The 22,805-nt window shown below is 37.0% G+C and overlaps 1 protein-coding gene across 2 annotated transcripts; it reads left to right on the forward strand.

The window, feature by feature from the left end:
- Nucleotides 1–265: 265 nt before the first annotated feature.
- Nucleotides 266–21,076, forward strand: LOC104221259 (SAC3 family protein B). 2 transcript variants are annotated; one of them, XM_009772283.2, is made up of 16 exons: nucleotides 266–542; nucleotides 861–959; nucleotides 1,855–2,088; nucleotides 2,351–2,524; nucleotides 4,876–5,106; nucleotides 5,815–6,030; nucleotides 6,104–6,357; nucleotides 10,210–10,310; nucleotides 10,425–10,640; nucleotides 11,611–11,838; nucleotides 11,922–12,013; nucleotides 12,089–12,182; nucleotides 12,660–12,752; nucleotides 13,059–13,864; nucleotides 13,939–14,053; nucleotides 19,193–21,076. In XM_009772283.2, the coding sequence occupies exons 1-16, from the start codon at nucleotides 421–423 to the stop codon at nucleotides 20,945–20,947; spliced, it is 4,830 nt and encodes a 1,609-aa protein (XP_009770585.1). In that variant the 5' UTR covers nucleotides 266–420; the 3' UTR covers nucleotides 20,948–21,076. The 2 variants fall into 2 exon arrangements, with proteins under 2 accessions (XP_009770585.1, XP_070006490.1); XM_070150389.1 differs by lacking the exons at nucleotides 266–542; nucleotides 861–959 and having other exon boundaries at nucleotides 1,952–2,088; nucleotides 2,359–2,524.
- The last annotated feature ends 1,729 nt before the right edge of the window (nucleotides 21,077–22,805 follow it).

The following is a 22,805-nucleotide window of genomic DNA, read 5'->3' on the forward strand; positions in this document are numbered from 1 at the left end:
CTAGATCTATATATTATATTGTAACTCCAATATATTATGCTGGAATTCCAGTATATTTATGCTGGAACTCCGTTATAATATGTTGGAGTTCTAGTATAATTATGCTGGAATTCCATTATAGTTGAAGTATTTTCTGAATTTTAAATATTATTTTCGTTTAGATTTATCTTTACATAAAAGTGGTTAAATTTTGATTACTTTTGAAGTTAATTTTAAATGACAAGTTGTAAATTGACTATTTTCGAATTTCTCCCCTCTTCTTCGTTTGTTCGTTCTCAGAGGAAGCAGGACCCGCAAAACTGAATACTGAGAAGCCCAGATAGATGCACTTGAAGAAAAACCCCAACAATCAATTAAAATGAAGAGAGAGTAAACAAATTACTATTCATATTCAGTCGGGATTGAATCTCAAGAAGTAGAATGGCTTTTCAGGGATTCAGGCAGAATACAGGTCCTATTGGCCCTCCGAAAGCGGAAACCCCTTTTGGGAATTTTCCACGTACTCCTTCACCTCCTCCTCCTACCTTCCCCTCATCTCCCAGGTATTCTCTTCTTCTTTGCATTTTCATATCAGCTTCTTCATAAACTAGCAGGGTTCAAACATATTCAGTTCAAATTTCCCAGTGTTTTAGACATATTCAGAAATTGGAAATATTTTTCCTGGAAAATTATGATTTCTTCAAGTATGTTTTATATTTTTAGAATTAGTAATGCTTGACTGGCCTTTTGGAGGCAGCGGTTACTTTTAATTGATTAACCGAAAGGGAGTTCTTAATACTGGAAGAAACCTAGAAGTTAGGATGTTTAGAGACGATGACACCAAATTCTTCATTGAATATTTGGATTTTAAATTGGTTCAGGGAATTTGAAGCTCCGGAAAGGATACATCCACAACCCTTGCCTTTTGTTGGACGGCATCCTATAGCGGCTCCATCTCGCGCTTTTGCTGGAGAACAGAGGTATTAAACCTTGAAAATTCCTTTTTTTGTTTATATTTACCTTTGTCAGTAGCATAAGTGTGTGTGCAAGCAATTATTTGTTTGAGTGGTAGAGGATGTTCTAAACTATGGTTGGCCACAACCCAAAAAGATGTTAGAGAATATATATCTGAAACCATATTTTGCACCCTTCCAACCGAGAGGTTGTGAGTTCGAGTCTCCCCAAGAGCAAGGTGGGAAGTTCTTGGAGGGAAGGATGCCGGGGGTCTATTTGGAAACAGTCTCTCTACCCTAGGGTAGGGGTAAGGTCTGCGTACACACTACCCTCCCCAGACCCCACTAAGTGGGATTATACTGGGTTGTTGTTGTTGTTGTTGTTGTATATTTTGCACCCTTGGTTCATTTCTAATATAACTTGTTTGCTTGCTATGAAAAAAAAGGAAATGTCAATTTTTTCGTTTTCCTTACTACTTGAAAATGACCTTATAAACACCTTCCACCCAAACAACGTTCTTTTCATCATAAGTTATGTATAAGTAAATGTTTTAAGGCATCGATCCTACTTGTAAATTGGTCTAATTGGCGTTAGTGGCGAAACAGCCAATCATGTTTAAACATTAAGCATATTAGCTTCTCGGCCAGTTTTTTTCTCCGTTCTATAAGAAATGCAGATTTTAGCACCTTAATAATCAAAACGAGTGATAGTTACTATTCTTTGGACAAATAACCATTAACTAGTTGCTTGGACAATCTACCAATAACTTATTTTTTTCTTGATTCACAACTCATCCAGGTGATTTTTGCAATAGCGATTTGAAATGCCTAATTCGTGAAATTTTTAGGATCAGGTGTCATGTATTTTTGGAGATTATATCTACACGTTAAGGCTAACTTAATTTGTCAACTTTTCCTGTAGGCGTAGTGAGACTCTTCCTAAATGGAGTTATGGGCAAAAATACATCTACCATGATTATGATGCCCAAGCCCACCAACTATCTCCCGAAGTAGTGCCACCTGTAGCTTCAGGGTTTTCTGAGAATGCCCTCTCTGCCAGAGGTGCCCAAGTTCAAGATTTTCGAAGAACTGGGCCACATCCTTCATTGCCTTCTGATGCAGAGATTTCGGGAGCCTCCAGGACAATGAGGGGAAGGTATATTTTTATTTCCTTCTATTTTCCCGAAAATACTGTTCTGTCTTATTTGAAACATTCCGTTTGATTCTAGATGTAATTTCTCTTGTGTAAGGACTGTCCTAAGAAGGAACTGGGAAAAAAAAAGGGCTCGAACTACTCAATAAGCATTTTGCTGCAGAATATACTGTCTTGTTTGTTAATGGTTACAGTGTGGGAATTGTTAACTTTTGCACTTAAAATGCACCATGAGCTTTCTAATTCTCCCTACTTTTTTTGGTAGTCGTTCAGATTTGATATTCAGTGATCAGGGCCACTTTGTTACCCAGCAAAATCAATCATATCCATCATTCCAAAATAAGAGTCGATTGGTTCCCCAGAGTACAAGGTCACCTCCGTTGGCTTTTCAGAACAATGTACACGTAGATGGCCAAAGTCCTCTTGGTGAAGCTCAGTGGTTAGTTTGGCCTCAATGACTTCTTTCTCTCTCTCACATGGTGCTTTTTAATTGAATATTGTCTCAATTAACTAGCATATGCATATAGCTGTATATTTTTGTTTTACTTTCGGTATTAACATGCTGTGGTAGAAGACTTGAATCCGCAGTTGATATCATTGGGTATTGCAACTATACACATAATGTACTACCCTAATGCCATCTTGACTTTCTAGTATACACGTAATGTACTACCCTAATGCCATTTCCTATACAACATCTTGGCTTTTGCTATAGTCCGCTTTGGCTCAGTCTAAAGGATTGACAAATAGGAGTGTCACCAGTAAAAAGAAATAGAGGTATGTGCGGCACCAAGGGTGTGGCCTAATGGTCAATGAAGTGGATTGAAAACTATGAGGTCTTAGGTTAAATCCTAGCGGAGGCAAAAGCACTAGGTATTTTTTTTATATATTCAAGCCTTGGTGGACAGAGTTACAGGTACCTGTGCTGGTAGGAGGTAGCAAGTCCCCTGTGGAATTAATCGAGGTGCACGCAAGCTGGCCCCAACGCAACAATTATTAAAAAAAAAGAAATGGATGTCTGGGTGGTGTCTGAACTATAACCTGATCAAAGCGGTCTTGTCGAGGGATTGGTTATGAGAAGATGCAGTAAATTATCCATTTTTATTTTGAGATCATCCTCTAAGCTGAGGAAAGTATCTCTGATCATGGTTTCTTTCAGTTGTTGCAGAGTTGTTATTTTTTCAAGTTTTGAGATAGAATAGGTACACAATAGTTTAGAAGAGAGGATATGATCATTTTTTAGCTTCACTATGTCATATTTGAAAGAGAAAGTCGAAGGGATTACTGCCTGACAGGAAAAGTGCAAAAACTTTTTAATTTCATTGATACTAGAAGGGACCAGAAGCCAAATTAATCGACAATATTTTATATTCTTCATTAAAAAGCTGTTGGTATCTCCATGTTTACCTCTTTGGATCTTTACACTTACGGCGTTTAACAATGACAAAAGAGAAAACTTGGTAAAAGAGGTACGCGATAGAACCTTAACAAAGAAAATACAGTTATTTACAAAGAACCAGTATCTATACACGTCGGTTTAGCATGCGTTGCTGAAAAATGTACCAAAAAGGAAAAAGGAAGTTTGATATGGGCAGTTCTCTGTCCCTTCAAGAGTTTCTTACTTCACTATCGACCACATTATCTCTGTTCCAAATTTCGTGCTTAACAACAATTCCTTTCAGTAATTGGGCATATAATGCATTCAACCGAAACATATTCCAGACACAGTCAGCATTTGATTAGCATCTTGCTGGTGCAGTAGCAAAATATTCAAGTCCTTTCCTGGACCTTTTCTCATAAGCACCATCCATTGGATTTCACCTTCTCAAAATATCTGCAGTCGGATATGCATCCATGCTGCCGTTTGAACCAAAAATAGATACTAGGTTGCTTACCTCTAAAACGTGCTATGCATATGTAAATCTTTTATTTTTAATCGAGTAATTTCTTATTGTAGATACCTTGAAGAAATAAAGAAAATCTGGTTTGTCTTGCGGTCTTTGGAAAAAATCTTCTTTTGGTAGTCTTTGAAGCTTGAAGTAAACTATCTGATGACTGAACTGATGGTTGTGGACCAGCTTAGTTCTCTTTGAGATGTGCATGCTTTTTGTTTGTTGGACAATCTTGTTCTATTGAACATCTGAGAAGCATAAAAGAACTCTTGCATGAAGAAATTTATTTGTTATATTTTATTAATGATCTGTTACGTCTCTCACTGAATACTTGTAGGATCATGCGTACTCTGGTTTTGTTCTTCCACATCAAATTTTCATTATTTTATTCTTGGCCGATGCTCTGTAACTCTGAACAAGCTTATAAAGTCAGTGCAAGCAATTTCATATTTTGCAATTTTGGCGAGAAATATTTGTATGATGGTAGGGCTGGTTGCAGTGGATTCTGATGATTGGGTTTTCTATCAGATAAGTGTACAGAAAGATACTTAATTTAAGTTCTTGAATGCACTTTTTGGCTATTCTTTTTCTTCTAATCCTCAATTGGCTGATTACACGTGTCATTTGGTCCTCATGAAGTCCTGCTAGTTGTTATACCCGTTAAATCTTTTTCCTCTTTCAATGTTTTTATTGAGGATTTCTCATGCTTCGGTATACTTGTAGTGATATTATGTTTAGAACTTCTACTAAGTAAAGCTACATTTTTTGTCCCAAAAATTATGTTCTTATCATTCAGGACCATCCTCTTTCTCAGTTTACCACTTGTGACTGACTTAACAGTAGGCAATTCTTCTGATTGAAGGTTCTAACTCTCTTTTACTGTGGATTTGTCATGAAGGCCTTCTCTGCCCCCTCATATGCTGGGCAAATCATCCCAGTCATTCCAAAACTTTCCAATCCGATTACCTCAACAAAAGATGTCCTCGATTTCAACAAATTATGATCCTGGAAGAAAGATTGCAGTGAAGCATACTGACCAAGTCTCAAAAAGAACAAGGTCCCCGCCTCTTTCATCTCCTAATGGCGCTTCTTTTGAAAACTCAGCTTTTGGTCTACGTGAATCCAAAAGGTACAACAGAAAAATCCTTGCTGCTAATTCTGTGTATTTTTACTTTGACAAGCACACAGAATGTCAATGAAAAGGCTTGCCTGAAAGGTGCAAGGTTTCACGTGTTTTTCTTATCCAAACTAAGTTTTTTCCTTGTCAGAACTATTTTTATTGTTACCTGTGTTGTAAATTTTCTTTCTTATGCCGAGCAATTGTCATGGGAGCCTGCAAAATGCTGCAAATTTTCTTTTTTTCAGTCAAGCAATTATTGGGAGAGCCTTCTGCTGGTAGACCTTGTTGATTCCAACAAAAACAAGAATATGGAAGAAAGGCGAATACCCTAGATTCTTGCATAAATATGGAACATAAACAAAATAAACTCGCTAGAAGGTTGTCATCAGAGCATCCTGATAGCCTTCTTGATAGTTGGCTCAATTCATATCTGAAACTCAAAAAAATCTGTGTTTCCCTCAGTTTATCTTGGCTGGATCAATATGTCAATGACTTCTAGTTTAAAAGGCAACTGAAGAAGACTTTGATGAGAAGCATATGAAATTGCGTTTTTGACAACATTTTATATACATCTGCCATAAGTTGTTATATTACAGCACGGAATTGAGAGTACTGCAAAAAAGAAAAAAAGGATATATACATTTGAATTTTGAAGGAAAAAAGTAGTTTGGATGAATTCGCCATTGATTTCCTGCTCTCCGTAAATTGTTTATTCAGGCCTTCCACCTCTCCTTCCAAAATGAGGTCAGACGGTCTCCCTCACTCTCTAGCTCCTCAAAAGTCTTCACTGGCTGGAAATGGTGTCAATATTGAAGTTGATCTGAGTAAGCCAATGAACTTTCCAGTTTCCAAAAGAACCAAGTTTCCTTCCGTACCTTCATCTGGTCAAGTTCATCAAGGTGACTCCAATCATGTAGATGATGATATTCAACGGTAAGAAACTATGCAGATTTACAGCTCATCCTTGCTAAGTTTATTATTTTGTAAATCCTTTTCTTGTTGACAGAGAAACTGAGGCCAAGGCAAAGCGCTTAGCTCGTTTCAAGGATGACCTAAGCCACAATGTGCGAGATGATTCTAGTATTCATCAGAAGGGTCCCTCGAAGAGACAATATCAATCTGTTATGGACGAACAAAAATTTGCTGCAGAAGTTAGTGTAGATTCAACTGATGATTTCTCAAATGGCAATCTGTTATCTGATTATCATTGCTCAGATTCTTCGGGTGTCATAATTGGGTCATGTCCCGATATGTGTCCAGGTATGTTGTCCAACTATTCATCATGTCATACTTGTTGAAAGTTCTGCAGCTGCCATGATGAGTTAACCTGTCCATTTATGTCAATGGCTCGTGTGATCATGTCATGTTAAAGAATTCATTTTTCCCCATCCAATATCTCCTATATGTTTCCCTTCTCTGGATTTAGTTATAGGTGAAAATGATATCACATGCAGAGTAACATGGATTCTTTTCCGGCTCTTATAATCGCCTGGTGTTTGCCTTCGCTGCAGTGGCAGACCCAGGATTTTGCTCGAGGGTCAATTAGACACTGTAACATTAGTGTGACTAATAGTTGACAACAAGGACTAACGTATACATAAGTGAATTTCATATGCTCACTTCTTTTTTCTTTTTTCATAATGACCTTGGAAAAATGTCGTTTTGAGGTGGTGTTCCTTTTCTAAGAGAAAAATATTCATATATATATATATATATATATATATATATATATATATACGTATATGTATATATATATTTTTGATAAAGTAATAAAATTTCATTAATGAAGAGCCTAAATGCCCGTATACAAGAAGTATACCGAAAATAGAGAACGTCACAACAAAATATGGTTCTGTACAAAAGACACCCGATCTTCTATTCTTAAAGGAATCTCATGGGTGCACCAAAACATAATAAGAGAAAAGAGGCTACTCCTGAAATGAACAAATCTCTTCTCCCATCAAAAGCTCTCTTATTTCGCTCTCTCCAAATGATCCATATGAGTGCAAGTGGAGTGACATCCTATGCCATGCGTCTCCTTCTCCTCCTCTGAATATCCAGACATCACCCACTAAACTCCAAACAACTCCATTACCTCTCCCTACAAGCGAGATGCACAATGTAAGAGAAGGTGATATACATTTTCTCCCAAACACTTGTACATGAAACACCAACTGGCACATGTAACTCTCCTCTTTCTCAGGTTCTCAGCCGTTAGAATCACCCCCCTCGTAGCTAGCCATGCAAAAAACACACATTTCTCGATGCTCTAGGGATCCACACCAAACAATAAGGAAAAACTACTTCCTCTTTATCCAGCAGTGCTCCATAATACGACTTTAACAGGACTTTAACAGAAAAACACCCATATTCCCTTCGCCCCCATCTCCAACCATCTTGGCTACTCTGTGAACTATTCTGCTTGTGGAGCAACTCCATCAATCCCTGGAATTCTACAAACTCCCAGTCTTGCAAGATCCTTCTGAACCTCAAATCCCATTGTGTTTCTCCACCTTGTATCCTTTGTATACTTTGAACCGACATCTTCTTTTGACATGAAATTCTGTACATGTTAGGAAAAGTGATACTCAAAGTGTTATTTCCACACCATTTATGTCCCCAAAAGCTTAGTCTACTACCATCACCCACCCTAAATGATACATTCCCAAAAAACTCTTCTCACCCTTTTAAGATATTCCATACCCCGCAACCATAAGCGAGTGTATTCTTAGTCCTCCATCCCCCTTCTGTCACCCCATATTTTTCCGCAGTCACCTCCCTCCAGAGAGCATTCATCTCTACTCCAAATCTCTATAGCCATTTTCCAAGTAGTGCTTTATTAAACACCCTTAGATCTCTAATCCCAAGCCCACCCCTGTACTTTGGTGTGGTGACGGTCTCCCAATTAACCAGGTGAAACTTTCTTTCTCCACTTGTAGAGTCCCATAAAAAGTTCCTCTGAATCTTTTCCAACTTCCTTGTTACAGAGACCGGAGCATGTAACATAAACATGAAAGACGTGGGAATCCTCGATAAAGTACTCCTTATTAATACTTCCTTCCCCCTTTGGAAAATTTATATATAAATATATATATATTATTTTTATTTTTTATTGTGTGTGCGTGTGTGTTAACCAGTCATAAGCCGCCAAATTTTCCTTTAAAGTCTTCAATTAAAATTTTCCTTTTTTCATAACTGCCTATCTATCTCCACAATGCAGTGTTATCAAAGGCGAAAAGTGCAAAAAACAACTCTAAGATTTGTTGGGGCTTTAAGCACAAAGCTAAAGAAGAAAGGCGCAAATAGAGAAAAACTACAAATATGTATGTGTAGTCCAAGACTAATATATATACGCATGAATGTTGAATACATTGACAAAGAAATTGAAGAGAACTTATGATAAAGTGAAATATCAATTGTTCATGACTACACTTATTGGCAAGGAAAAGTATGCCTTAGAGCCTTGATGACAACACTGAAGCGCTTGTTAAGTGAGGCGAACCGCTCAACATGTTTTGAGCCTCGCTTTAGGGCTTAAGCGCGCCTTTGATAACACTGCCACAATGTAGGGGTAAGGTGTACGTACACACTACCCTCCCCAGACCCCACCTATGGGATACACTGGGTATGTTGTCAGCCTCCATCTTCAATTTTTTTGTACATGTCGTCCTGCCTCTTCATGGAATAAATCAAAAAGAAAATAAGTTATGGCAAAATGATAATTTCCACCGCTGACTGCTGCAGTTAAGCTAGACCAGCAATGGGAAGGTTATGCGAGGATTTACGGATTCATAGGGAAAGATAAGTAGTTGCAATTGAAAAAAGAAAAGATGTTGTCAACCAAAAAAGAGGAAAAAAGAAGAAGAAAAGAAAGTAGTTTCAACTGCTTTAGTCCGTTAAGTGATGACTAGAGAAAAGAGATAAGTGGGCAGGGATGGTAGTGCGGGGGGGGGGGGAGGGGTTGGTTGGGGCTTAACCCACAAAGATTTCAACCCGCTCCGTCCTGCCCCACATAGCAATTGTTTCTGTTTCGCTCACCCTGCAATTTTTTTTCATTTTCTTATATTTTTGCTAAATATATTACTTGACAGCCCAATGCAATTCAATTCTAGTCCACTGTTTAATATTCCACATGTTTACTAACAACCCAAATCTATAGTAAATACATAATTTAATATTAACTTTTAACTAAGCTAACATAACTGATTCTAATATTACCTTAAAGTGCAGCAAACACAGATGTTCAGAACTAAATTCACCCATTGCTTTGACAAATTCTTTTTATGATGTGGAGTGATTAAATTTGAATGTTTAACTTGTATGCATTATTGCTAGATGTAAGGCTTAAATTAGCACTGAAATCATTTTGTAAAAGAAGAGTTGCTATTATTAATAATGAATTTGAGCAATCTAAATTCTGAAAGTTGAAGAGAAGCAGATTGTTAATTGTTAACAGTTAGAAATTGGAGGAGTTCTCTAAAGCGAGTCATCTAAAGAAGACGATTTTCAAAAGAGAGTAGCCATTTCTCATTGCCCAACTGAAAAAATGTTGTAGTTCAGTTCAACGATCACATTGAAACTGACAACTTCACTATGTCAAATCTTACCGGTCAGTAAAAATTAATCATTCTAGTTTATTGTCATTTTAATACAAAGTCATCAGAATATCAACACCTAATCCATTTTGGAAAGGTTGATTTGAGTAAATCTAATTCTTAGCTGGAGGAAACTCGCAACCGGCTCCACATCAGATATTTAAAACACTGTTTGAACCTGCCGTGCATAAGGTAAACCCCCCTCGCGGCCCCGTTTGATCCATATAAGTGGGCTCAATTCTTGAGGTAACTAGTTTGGCGGAGGGTAACCTGATTTCGGAGGACTTTTATCGAAAGCCAAAGTATGAAATGAGAATTGACAATGAAGATTTTCATTAAATGTGGAAAGATAAAATTTTCCGTGCATGTTTCAGAAAAATCCTTACTGTCTCTTCTGTTTCTCTGAAGCAGATTTAGCTTCGGTTCTTGTGTCAACCCAAGAGCGAAGTTTGGTTTGTTCAGGTTCTAAATTCCTCACTGGAAGTCAAACTCGTTCCTGAATTATTTTTGGTTGCAGAATCAGAAAGAGCAGAACGAGAAAGGAAAGGTGATCTTGACCAATATGAACGCTTGGACGGAGACAGAAAGCAAACGAGTAAATTGCTTGCTGTCAAGAAGGTCTTTACTGGAAACTCTTGAATATTATTCTCTTTTATTATAAAAGAAAAGTTAAAAGTTCATGAGAGCATGAGAAACAAGAATTGATGAACATTGCCGTATGATTCTTTTCAGTACACCAGGACAGCTGAGAGGGAAGCTGTGCTCATACGTCCAATGCCAATCCTACAGAAGACTATGGATTATCTTTTGAATTTGCTGGATCAGCCTTATGATAACAGCTTCCTTGGCTTGTATAACTTCTTATGGGACAGGATGCGGGCGATCCGTATGGATTTGAGGATGCAACATATTTTCAACCATGAAGCTATGAATATGCTGGAGCAAATGGCATGTAGATTTTTGCATTATTTAACTAAAGTTTGTTAATGCGTAAATCAACTTAAGTTTGTTAATGATTGATGTTTTCACCATGTTTATAGTTATATTGCTTTCAAGCATTGGCTTATCATTATCTATTTTTCTGGGAAGCCTTTTCTTAATGAAACTTGTATCACCTTTTCAGAGGCTTTTATATGTGAACCATCTATAACTTATCCTGATGTTGAGATGTGCACCACGATACTGATGGATTAATCTTAGAAGCTATTCATCCTTTTTTTTTCTCGTCATAATCTAGTCATATTTTGGTAAGAGTAAGTCATATTTTTCAGAGCATACAACAACAACAATCCCAGTGTAATCCCACAAGTAGGGTCTGGGGATATTTTTCAGAGCATAAGATCTCATATTGCTTTATGTGGACTGGGGGATGGACAAAACTTGGCGTCCGTCTAATATCAAAGGTCAATTTGATTTAGAATTAACTAATGCATTATACTCCACAACCAATGCAAGTGCTCTATTATTGTAATCAGATATTATGGTTATGTAGTTTACCATATAACATTGTTTTTTGTTGACTCAACCAGTATGTATATTTTAATACTCAATGATCTTTATTTCCAGATAGTTTAGCCTGGTTGGGTTGAGTAAAGTGGCTAGCTGTCTTGTTTTAGGTGAGATTAAGCAGAAAACTAGCTAGAGAAGAAAAATTCTACTGCATGGAACCATATCATGGGTGTTGGAACAGTACTTGCTTTTTCAAAGGGCAAAATGTCCTTAGCTGCTTGTGGCTCTCTGCCGGTGCTTGTTGGAGGATGTTAATTTCTTGTTTTCCTGGATATGCATTGCTTTAATCCAATTATCATCTTAGTTTAAATTCCCATGTCAAAGCGCCTAATTTTTCTTCTTGACTTCAGTAAATGTTACTCAGTTTTATATAGATTCTAATTTGTATTGCCTATTGTTTTGGTTTCAGATAAGGCTTCATATAATCGCCATGCATGAATTATGTGAATACACGAGAGGAGAGGGTTTTTCTGAGGGATTTGATGCACATCTCAATATTGAACAGATGAACAAAACATCAGTTGAATTATTTCAATTGTATGATGACCACCAGAAGAGAGGAATAAATGTGGCAAGTGAGAAAGAATTTAGAGGTTATTATGCACTTTTAAAGCTTGATAAACATCCAGGATATAAAGTAAGTCAACTATCAATAAGCATGATTACCTTTTTTTTTTTCCAAGTGTTTTCCTTGTGTTTAAAGTATGAGTTCTGTACTAGGTTGAACCTGCAGAGCTTTCGCTTGATTTAGCAAAGATGACACCAGATATGCGTCAAACCCCAGAAGTTCTCTTTGCTCGTGACGTGGCAAGGTTATTTCATCATTGCATCATTAGGAGACCATATACACTAACTCACCTGAGAATGTTTCTCTTTCATAATTTCAGGGCCTGCAGGACATGCAACTTTGTTGCTTTCTTTCGGCTTGCAAGGAGAGCTAGCTATCTTCAAGCTTGCTTAATGCATGCTCATTTCTCAAAGGTAGAACAGACACCTTCCTTGGTCTTTTAATTTCAGTAGTGATTTACTGGTACCTTCCTTAGTCTTTTAATTTCAGTATTTACTGACTTTACCGATCCTTCTATCCAAGTTCATATTGTCATTCGATAATTCAACCAATCAACTACGTCTCAGTTCATGAGTTGGGGTCTCAGTTATATGAATCCTCTATTTTCGTTCCACTCTATAGGGAACCATGTCATTCAAATTGACTATTGCCTTTTTATACAAATAATTCATTTGTTCTTTTGGCATAGAAAGCATTACTAGTCTACTATAAGTGACTTAAGGAAATAGAGAACTTGAAGTGTTTTCCTTTGTTTGACTGATTTTGTGCTCATGTATGTCTGGTTTTGCTTTCTGTAGTTGAAGGTTATGGATGCAAACTTCTAAATATTATACTTGTTCATAGATCTGCATTCTGTTCAAGCGTTTCATTTCTTTTGGTGTTTTCCCCAGTTACGAACCCAGGCTCTAGCTTCGTTACACTCTGGCCTGCAGAATAGCCAAGGAATCCCTGTTGCCCAAGTTGCCAAATGGCTTGGGATGGAGGTAATTTCTTAATATTTTTGCTGGCTGTGTTCTTACATACTCCATCTTGTTGCATTTTATGTGACGTTTGATTGGGAATCGAGTTTAAGGAAGAAAAAAAAAGACTTTTGGAACTTGTGATCTTTACACGCTGTAGACATTTGTGTGGCTATAAATCATCTCATTAATGGTAAATGAGAATTTTAAAGTTAAATTGTTTCTAATATAGATCAGACTAGAAAAGGAAAGTGTGCCACGTAAAATGGGACATAGGGAGTAACAGTTTTTTTAGTGGAATAACTTCTTCTGTTCCTGGATATCTATCAGGAAGAGGACATGGAAGGCCTTCTTGAGTATTATGGATTCTCAATAAAGGAGTTTGAAGAACCATATATGGTGAAGGAAGGTCCATTTGTGGAAGTTGACAATGACTATCCTGTCAAGTGCTCAAAACTTGTCAATGAGAAAAAATCAAGGACGATATTCGAGGATGTTTCGGCTCCACATGTTGAATCAGTGTGGGAAAAAGAGAGAGAACCCCTGTTAGATAAGGATCATCATAAAAAACCTACAGCTATTCAATTTCTCGAGCCTTATAGTTCTTCACTGGCCATCGAGGAGGACATACCTGATTATGAAGCTGTTTCATCTCCAAAAGATGAGACAAAGACAATTCCCATTACTAGAAGAGAATCTCATCAGAAGAATGAAAGTTCACAGGCTCCTCCTAATTATTCGGTGTCAAGTCTGCCGGCTCCTCCTAGTCCTTTGATATTCTTTCCTCATATTTCCCCTGAGACTCAGCAGCAAGCTATAGTCGGGAGAGCAGGAACACCTGAAGTGCAGCTGCAAGCTAGAGTTGGGAGTTCAGGGAAACCCAAAAGTAGCGAAGTTGCACAATTTGCTGCAAAAGGCATGACCGTTCAATTTGCACTTGCCAGAGATGAGCAGGAGAAGTTGCCAGTTTTTCCAACTCATTCTCTTGTTGGAGACACAGAATTGCACCACGTGTCAGATGAAGAGAATGTAGATGAAGAACTGGTGGTCACCAGCGAGCAAGCTGAAACTAATGAAGCAGCAGCTAGTTATTATGACAAAGAAGTTGCTGAGGCAAAACTTAAACTGATTGTCAGGTGCAGCTTGTTCTTCATGGACCTGATATCTGCTGCATTTACCCTTGTTACTCTGCTAATGTGTCAATTTACAGGATATGGAAGCGGCGTTCTTCAAAGAAAAGGGAGATGCGGGAGCATAAACAGTTAGCATCTAAAGCTGCTCTGAGATCGCTCTCTCTTGGAGTGCCAATGTGGCCCAATAGAATTGTAAGTAGGGACGAAAATCTTCTTTTTTTTTCTCCAGCTTTGGTCGCTTAAGTTTCTGCATCTGTGCTTTCTCATGATGGTCTTGGTGCAGCCTCAGTTTCCAGTAATAAAAACTCATCTATTTTCTATATACTGCATAGTAGTAAACAATTTAACTAAATCATCATGCTTTTTATCTCTTATTTTTAATAACCGAGAAATCCCAAGAGCCTGCTCGCGCAATTCAAAACTCAGTGGATTATGGGCCTGCTCTTACCACTATACCAACGAGAGGGGGGAGCAATTAAATCATGATACTTGTGCAGCCACTTTCCTTTTCTTTTTTTGGTTGAAGTCTGAGTAGGTCTTGTGTACATGTGAAGTATGGCTGTCCAACGTGACAGGACGGAATGGGACAAAATTAATGAGACGGGACGGGACGACATTTAGCCGGGACGGTGGCGGGATGGGACGAAACGGTAGGCCAATCCCATCCCGCTAACAAACGGGACGAGACGGTTTCGCGAGCCTTAAGTGGGCCGTTTTGAAAAAAAAACATTTAAGCATTAAGTTTGGCAACGACTAGTTTTTTGACAATGACTAAGTTTTTAAAGTTTGACTAGTTTTTTGACTTATTTAATAAACTTAAAAGTTAAAACTTATTAAATTATAAGGAAATTAGGAAACTAAGTAAAGAATTATTATAAAATATTAAAACAAAAAACTTGTAATGAAATACTCTAGTAATTATAGTAGAGTTATAATTTATTTAATATAATTTCAAGCCATTAAGTAACTAAGTGAGTGTAAGACAATTTATAAAAAAGTTAAACGCTTAGAGCCTTTTATTTTATTAATAGAACTTTCAAATCTCATATACAAATATAATTCTTTTGAAGAGCACCTAATCTACGCTGCCACCTTCTAGGAAGGGTTTTTCATCCTCATTTTCTTCGTCCTCAATAAAAATATCATTGCCAAATTGTCTTTGTAAGTTTTATGATCTAGTTCTCCGAAATTAATATTATAACATGCGGGAGGTTGGGAAAATGAAGTTTCATCTACATGAGTCATTTCATCTATATGTTTTCTAATTCTAGGAGAAGGATTAAGATTCGGACTAGGATTAGGATTACTACTACTATCACCTTTACTACTTTTTTTACTACTTTTTTTAAATAGGCCAAATACATTTTTAGATGCCATAATTTAAATACTAAATTAAATTAAAAAAGTTAACACAAAAATTAAACACTCAAATGAAATACGAAAATAGAACACGTAAAGTAAACACAAAAACTAAGCACTAAAAATGATACACAAAAGTTATATATTAAAAATTGGGAGATGGAACGAGTGCACCGTGATTAAATATTGAAACTTTAAGAAATTGCCCAAAAAATTGCTCCAAATATTTGACGAATTAATTTGAAGCTTGAAAGTTGCTCCAAAAATTTGCCCAAATACTTGAAACTTATCACTTGATTGTGAGAAAGTTGAGAGAATAATATAGATAGAATGTAAGAGATTTGAGAGAGAATGATTGATTTTTGTGGGAAAAAATGAAGAAGGATGGGGTATTTATAGTAAAGGTAGGGCTAAAGTGTAATTTAATAAACTTAAGGGTTATATTTGGGGAGGGGGGGAAGGCAGGGGTGTTCTGGGGGTGGGGGCCAAATATGGCCGTTGGGAACAACTATATTTGCAATGGAGGTCGTTGCCCAATGGCTATAATTCAAAAAAAAAAAATTTAAAAAAGATGCGGGATAGACGGGACAGGCAGGACGGGACGAAATGGCCATTTCACGTGTACCGTTTAACATGGGCCCATCCCGTTTAGAATGAAGTGGGTCGGGCCGGGCCGAGATACGGGCCGGGACGACTCGTCCCATTGGACAACCATAATGTGAAGGTTGAAAAATTGATGGATAAATATATACCATTCACATTTACTATATTATGATGTGTCTTAGTTAGTGTCCCATTTTATGGGACACTAATAGAAAGCAGAAGTAGATAACAGAATAAATAGAACAAAGAAGTTAATATTATTGGCAATAGTTTTGTGCAAGAATTTTAAACACAACTACACCAATAAAGTTGTCCGTATGGAGAGGACAATGCTCCAGAATAAAGTAGTTTTGATTCTTATAATGATACCTACACATTACAGGATCTATTACTTTTATAATAGGCTGACCATAACTACTGCATAACCTATTACGATAAAGATAAATAACTTCTAATAACCATAATAAAACTGCTAAACAGATAACTTCTAATAACTGAAAGCTTCAGGAATTATCTTCTCCTAAATTTCTTTGCTTCTTCTGGAAGATACGTGGCTTATCAGACACTTTGACATTTGCAGATCAAATTTATAAATTACCATGCTCTTTTTATATATTATATTTTGTTAAAGGTCAAATTTGATAATTTTGATTAGTTTGAATATGAAAATCTAATTTTTGTAGATAAATTTTGAAGTTTCATTTTGATAATTTTTATTTATTAACATTGATTTTGACTAGCAATTGATAAGTCCCCAAAGGGTCTGTGACATAAAATGGAAAGGATGGATGTTTGTTAATGGAGAATAATGGGTGATCCATCCCTTGTTTGCTTTTATAGGTGAGTCAGTAATTAACTATTACCTATTTAATCGATTTTAGGAAATAGTTGTTGGAGATGCTGAAATTTCAGGTAGTGCTGGCTCATCTTGTTCTCTCACTTTATTTTTCTATTTAGTGATGAAACTGAAATTTGGCTCAAGAGAACAGGAAAATAAAAAAGTGAATTTTGATGGGTCTGGTCTTTCAGGATGCATTAGTGTCCACTGGCCAAAACTTGATTTCTTCCTTTTTTTCCTATCTAAAAGTACTTGGACTCTCCCTTAGAATGACAAATATTCTCCCTCTTTTCAGTTCATACCAGTATCATCTGGATTACATACTCCAATAATACAGAATTTAAAGGGTGTATGGTGGATTAACTAGTCCAAAAGATATAGGACCCGGAATTTGATGCATCTATCTGGGTTCATCAGAGCATTATTAGACTTAGCAAGGAATTTGGAGTCAACTTTCAAGGCTGTGAAAGAGAAGCTTTGGAGCTCTTTTCAAATATCGACAACAAAAGGCAAGATAACAAAGGGAAATTAGAATTACAGGTGATGGATACTCCAAAAAGAAAAGGCGTCAATTTCGTAAGTTGGAGAACACGATTGAATTTTTAAATTTAAAAGATTGAGCATATCTAGAAACATTCTCTCTACACGTGTCCTCCTTTATTGGCTGACTTAACTTGGGAATATCAGCCGCCTCCCTTGTGCTTCCAAAGTCGGACGGTTCGTCTTCCACTTCTCTCCGGCAAACATCCGACAGACTCCGATGTATTCTATCTACCCACACCGTGGATTCAACCCACACCGGTACAATGAAAGCTAATTCATCCACCAAACGCTTCACTGTTGCTGGAATGTTGACCCTGTATAGAGTATGCAGATAGCCTATGAGATCTTGCTCTGGTATTTTCACCTAGTTCTAAGAAACCTCCCAGTCTATCACCAATCTCCTTGAAAACATTATCAGACCATAAGTGCATTGGAAAGACCAATAATTTAACCCATACATGATTCGGCCACCAATTTTTCTGGTGGCAGGTATTGATCGGCAACCACCACTCCAGATGAAGTATTCGATTTTTGGAACTCCAGCATCCCATTTTTATTCTTCCAGCCTCTACTCTGGATGGAAACTCAAATAGAAAGAACACCCATTCAACTCTTTAATTTAACACCAGCTGTAATTTTCCATGTAAATTCTGCCCATTTCTGTACCTCCCTTCTACTCGGTATCACTGTTGTAATGTTCCGAAATAGCCAAAAGTCACCTCTGCAATTATTCAATCCTGGTAAAAGTAGCTTATGTAGCTCATGTCATTTTCGAGTGAGGCAGTATTATTCTGCTACCTCTATATTTTGGAAGTCTGATGGTTCCAAATATTTTAGCTTCTTCCAGAACATAAAACTAGCTTCATGCTGCATAGGCTCTTATTACAGGATCATCTTATCTTGTTGAAAAGCTTTTCTAGGTTTCTTCATATGTAAGATCTATCACTTCATGGTTTAGAGAACTATCAGATTTATCCTTTTTGAGGGCAGAAATTAAAATACGGAACAGGTCTTGCGAGTTGCGACACAGTTAGCTTAGCATCAATAAGCTTTCTGTTACTTTAATCCTGCTCATATGTTTTTAGGATTACTCTATTCAATCTATAAAAAAAGTATATTAGATTTATCCTGCATTGAATTTGTTTGGAGGGTCATAACATTATAACCCAAACAGAATGCTTATTGCCTTATTTTCCTCTATATAAATATCCCTAAAAATTTCCAACCATTTGGGCTAATACTCCCCCCCCCCCCCCCCCCACACACACACTATTATACCTTATGTTGTGCGAAAAGGCATATCAGTTATGAATTGCTTGTATTACCGTAAAGTAGGCCAAGGGTAGTTATTGGAATGAATTGAATCCCAACCAAATGCCATGGCAAGAGACGTCATCAACATCTATTCCTCACCAAACTTTCAAGCAAATCTCCTGATCCCAGGGTAGAGGCCTCTCTCTCTCAAGGCACAATTACACACTTAAAAAGATAAAATCAACAGAATGCCACCCGAACAGAATTGCTTTGTGGAAATCTCAAAATTTGCAAACTGTTTTTCATTTATTAGATGCTTTCACAAAAGCATGTGGTTTATCAGGTTATTTGGCGAGGTTGACATATGAGTTTCAAGATAAACTCAAATATTTTGAACTTCATTGCATCTTTCTTTGACTCCGATCTTGGATCTTTATTGTGAATCCCAAGACATCTGCACAATGTCAACTTTTTACTACACTGAGAATTTTTTATTTCTTTACTCCTGATCCATGGGGAGCAAAAGAGAGGAAAGGGAACAGAGTTTTCTTCCTCCACCCTGGAGATGTTCCATTCAGATGTGCAAATAAGCATTCTGCACAAGAATGTTGCCATTTCGCATACAAGTTTTTGTGTCTTGTGTCACTTTAAAGTGCATTATGTACATCGTCCTTGGGCAATTTTATGGCCAGTTTAATTTCACTGATATTTTCTACTGTTTCTCCTCTTTTTAGCAACATAGCACATCCGTCGAGTTCGACATTGATTGTGCTGTCTCAAAATGGTACCAAACTCAGGAAAGATCATGGTCAAGGCTGAATGTTTCAGATGTAGTTTCCACCACACTCCATGAACAAAATCCAGCTGCCAAATGCCTTTGCTGGAAAGTAATTATATGTTGTCAGGATAGTATAAACAATCGAAACCGAGAAAATGGTCTGGAGAAGTTGAATGCTAAATCATGGTTGCTTTCCAAGCTCATGCCTGCCAGAGACCATGAAGATGATTTGCTGATCACATCTCCGGGCCTCTCTGTTTGGAGAAATTGGCTTCTTGACCAATCAGTCGAGGATCTAATTTGTTGTTTATCAGTTATCAAGTATGCTAATTTTGAGAATCTGAATGAGACAGTAGCAGGTGCAAGCGCTGTTCTCTTCCTGTTGTCAGAAGGCATCCCGTGGGATCTTCAGAAAAATCAGCTTCATAAGCTGTTAATGGAAGTACCTTCTGGTTCTCATTTGCCCCTTTTGATCTTAAGTGACATGTGCAAGGAAAATGCAGATCCTTCCACTATAGTTAAAGAACTGGAGCTACATGAAGTCCGTGAATCAAGACTTCATTCCTTTAGTGTTGTTTTCCTAAAAAACCAGCAGATGGAACAGTTGAATGGTTTTTTTAGTGATGAGCAATTAAGAGGAGGACTAAAGTGGTTAGCAAGTGAATCACCACCACAACCAGTTCTCCAGTGTGTAAAAGCCCGAGAACTGGTTCTCTACTACTTGAACTCTTTGCTTGGGGTTCTTGGTGAAATGGATGCTAATGATGTGGATCCAAACCACTGTATTTCAGTCTTTAATGAGGCCTTGGATCAGTCAATGAGGGAAATCGCTTCTGCAGCTCATGCAAATCCTACCTGTTGGCCCTGTCCTGAAATAGGTTTGCTGGAGGAATCTAGGCTTGAGTACAAAGCTGTAAGCCAACACTTGCCAAGGCTGGGGTGGAGCTTAGCTCCAAGAATTGAACCAGTTGTCTGTGCAATATCTGACTGCAAACTTCCATCTTTTCCAGACGATATATCTTGGTTACGTAGAGGTTCCGACGTGGATATCACCATTGAAAACCAGATATTACAACTTCAAAATTGTCTAATAAAGTACTTCACAGAGATTAGCAGATTGATGGAACTGCCACTTGCAACAAAAGAGGCAGTTGTTATGCTGCAGAAGTTTGTGCAGCTTCAACTCCAGAACTTCCGCTACTACATTGTACCAAACTGGGTTATGATTTTCCGACGGGCATTCTTTTGGCAGTTGATGAAGTTAGCCAGAGACGCATCTTTTTCAGTGTATACCCTGATACAGGATGATTTTTCTACTTTAATGGTTGGAGCGGTGGAACTTGAAGACTCTGGACAATCACATTACCATTTGTCACATCCATCTCTTGATGAAATGGTTGAAGTTGGACGGATGCCTCTTCCCAGATGTGCAATGCTTAGTGGACAGGGAAGAGCTTTCCAATCCCGTCCAGGTATGGCTTCAATTAGTGAAGAAATTCCTACAACTACTGGCGCAGGCGAGGAAATGGAGTATGGAAAGGATGTTCGACGTGATGATGAATTCATAAAAACCAGTTATAATACAATGACAGATATGGAACCACTGCTGGCCACTAAGAAAATAAAAGAAGCTGACGTACTAAGCGAATTACTTGAGAGGTGTAACATTAAGCAGAACATGAATGATAAAAATTTGTCAATATATTTCTAATCAATTACCTTTTCCTTCACCCCTTGAAAATCTGTTGTATGTGTATTATACACGCTACCATGAAAATCCAACTATGTATATGAAGGGTGTGCCCTTTTGTATTATTGGAAGGGGCATGGATTTTGCTCACGGTTAATTTTTAAAACGTGAAGGAGTCTTTTTAAGAGCTGAAATATTTATGCATCTTCCCCTACTTTATGTATTCTTGCTAATTCGAAGGAAGTCTTCACATCTCGAAATTTACCTTTTTATGGCGAATGCTTTCTTTTTGTTCATAATTTACCTTTCTATCTTTTTTGGGCTTCCATCTGCTGTTTTTTTTGGGAAACAACACTAAAGGAATCCTTTTACCATATGTGGGACAGGATTGTAATTCATAAGCTCCTTATTAATCTCTAACACTTTTCCTTGGTTAACTGGCACATTTTGGTTCACTATGAACTCGGTATGTACTATGCGCAAAAGATTTTTCCGAAGATGTTAGGTACGTAGGGATTCAAATCTGCTTCTGTCCATAAATCAAACTTCCCACAAGGAATATTTTTGTAAACAAATTAACCGACCAGTAAAATTTTCATACATTTAGGATGTTTTGTACGAAGGAAAGTATCTTTTGGAAATGTTTTTAATTTTTTCATTTTTGGTTGGCTTATGTTGATTTTCGATGATCAAACAATTTGTTCAGTTGAAATATCGTTGATTTTCAACTTTTATAAGTCAATTAAAGCTCGACTCTTGTTAGACCAAGCTCATCTTCTTACATAAACTTGGGGTAGATATAAAAAGTGGAATCATTGGAATTTCACTTCAAAAACAAAATAAAAAATAGCCTCTAACTAAATTGAGGAAATATCTGATGATGACGAGGGAAATGACCCGCATATGATTATCACTGAGGAGGTTGTTGCATCTAATGGCTCTACTTTCAATACTGCATTCGGTTTCGGAGGAGGCCAAGCTAGACTGATTGCCTCTCATTTTGGCTCTCTTTTATGTTTCAATTTCACATGGAGTAATAAAACACGGAAGAAAAATAAAAAGAATCACAAAAATAAATAAAATAACAAGCAATCGGTTCGTTGTAAGCTTTTGGCGCCAAACAACTGGGCTTAGTACTCCTTTCGTCCCAATTCATGTGACATTCTTTTTTTTAGTCAGTCCCAAAAAAAATTTTTTTTTATCTATATTTAGTAATAATTTAACTTTAGATTTCTCATTTTATCATTAATAAGATAGTTTATAGCCTCACAAATATTTATGACTTGTTTTAGACTACAAGTTTCAGAAGTCTTTTTTTTTCTTAAGGGATTTTTACCTATGTATACTACATATGAAACTTATATACCTTCCCTAATCAAGTTTTAACTTAAATATATGGTTATATACAGTTTACCAGTTATATACAAAATAGTTTTAAATGAGTCTCCCTTGATTGTAGCCAATTACTTTAGTAAATCCCCAATCACAATACTTTTTTTTCTCTTTCTCTCTTTGAAATCAACCCTCTTTCTCAAGGTTTTTTCTTTTAAAGCTCATGATTGTCTCTAACAATAGCGAAGAAAGAGATTAATTTTTTATCGATTTTTTCATGGCTGGAGTTTCGATCTTTTTTGGGCTTCCCCTTTTCTTGTTAGCGTACTGATGGCAGGCTAGCAACAAATGAATATTAAACAATAAATTTTAAAGGTGTTTGACTCTCTACCATTGACAACCATTAAAAAGATTCGAAGCCTTGATTTCGAATTCAAATTTTTCAAAAAATATTATTTGTTTGGATTGAGCGTTATTGCAAACGACTATAAATATTCTATGGAGTTTATATCATGATTTTGCGGGTATTTGGTGAAGATTAGATTTG

This window comes from Nicotiana sylvestris, chromosome 6, assembly GCF_000393655.2.
Source record: "Nicotiana sylvestris chromosome 6, ASM39365v2, whole genome shotgun sequence".
Taxonomy (NCBI): Eukaryota; Viridiplantae; Streptophyta; class Magnoliopsida; order Solanales; family Solanaceae; genus Nicotiana; species Nicotiana sylvestris.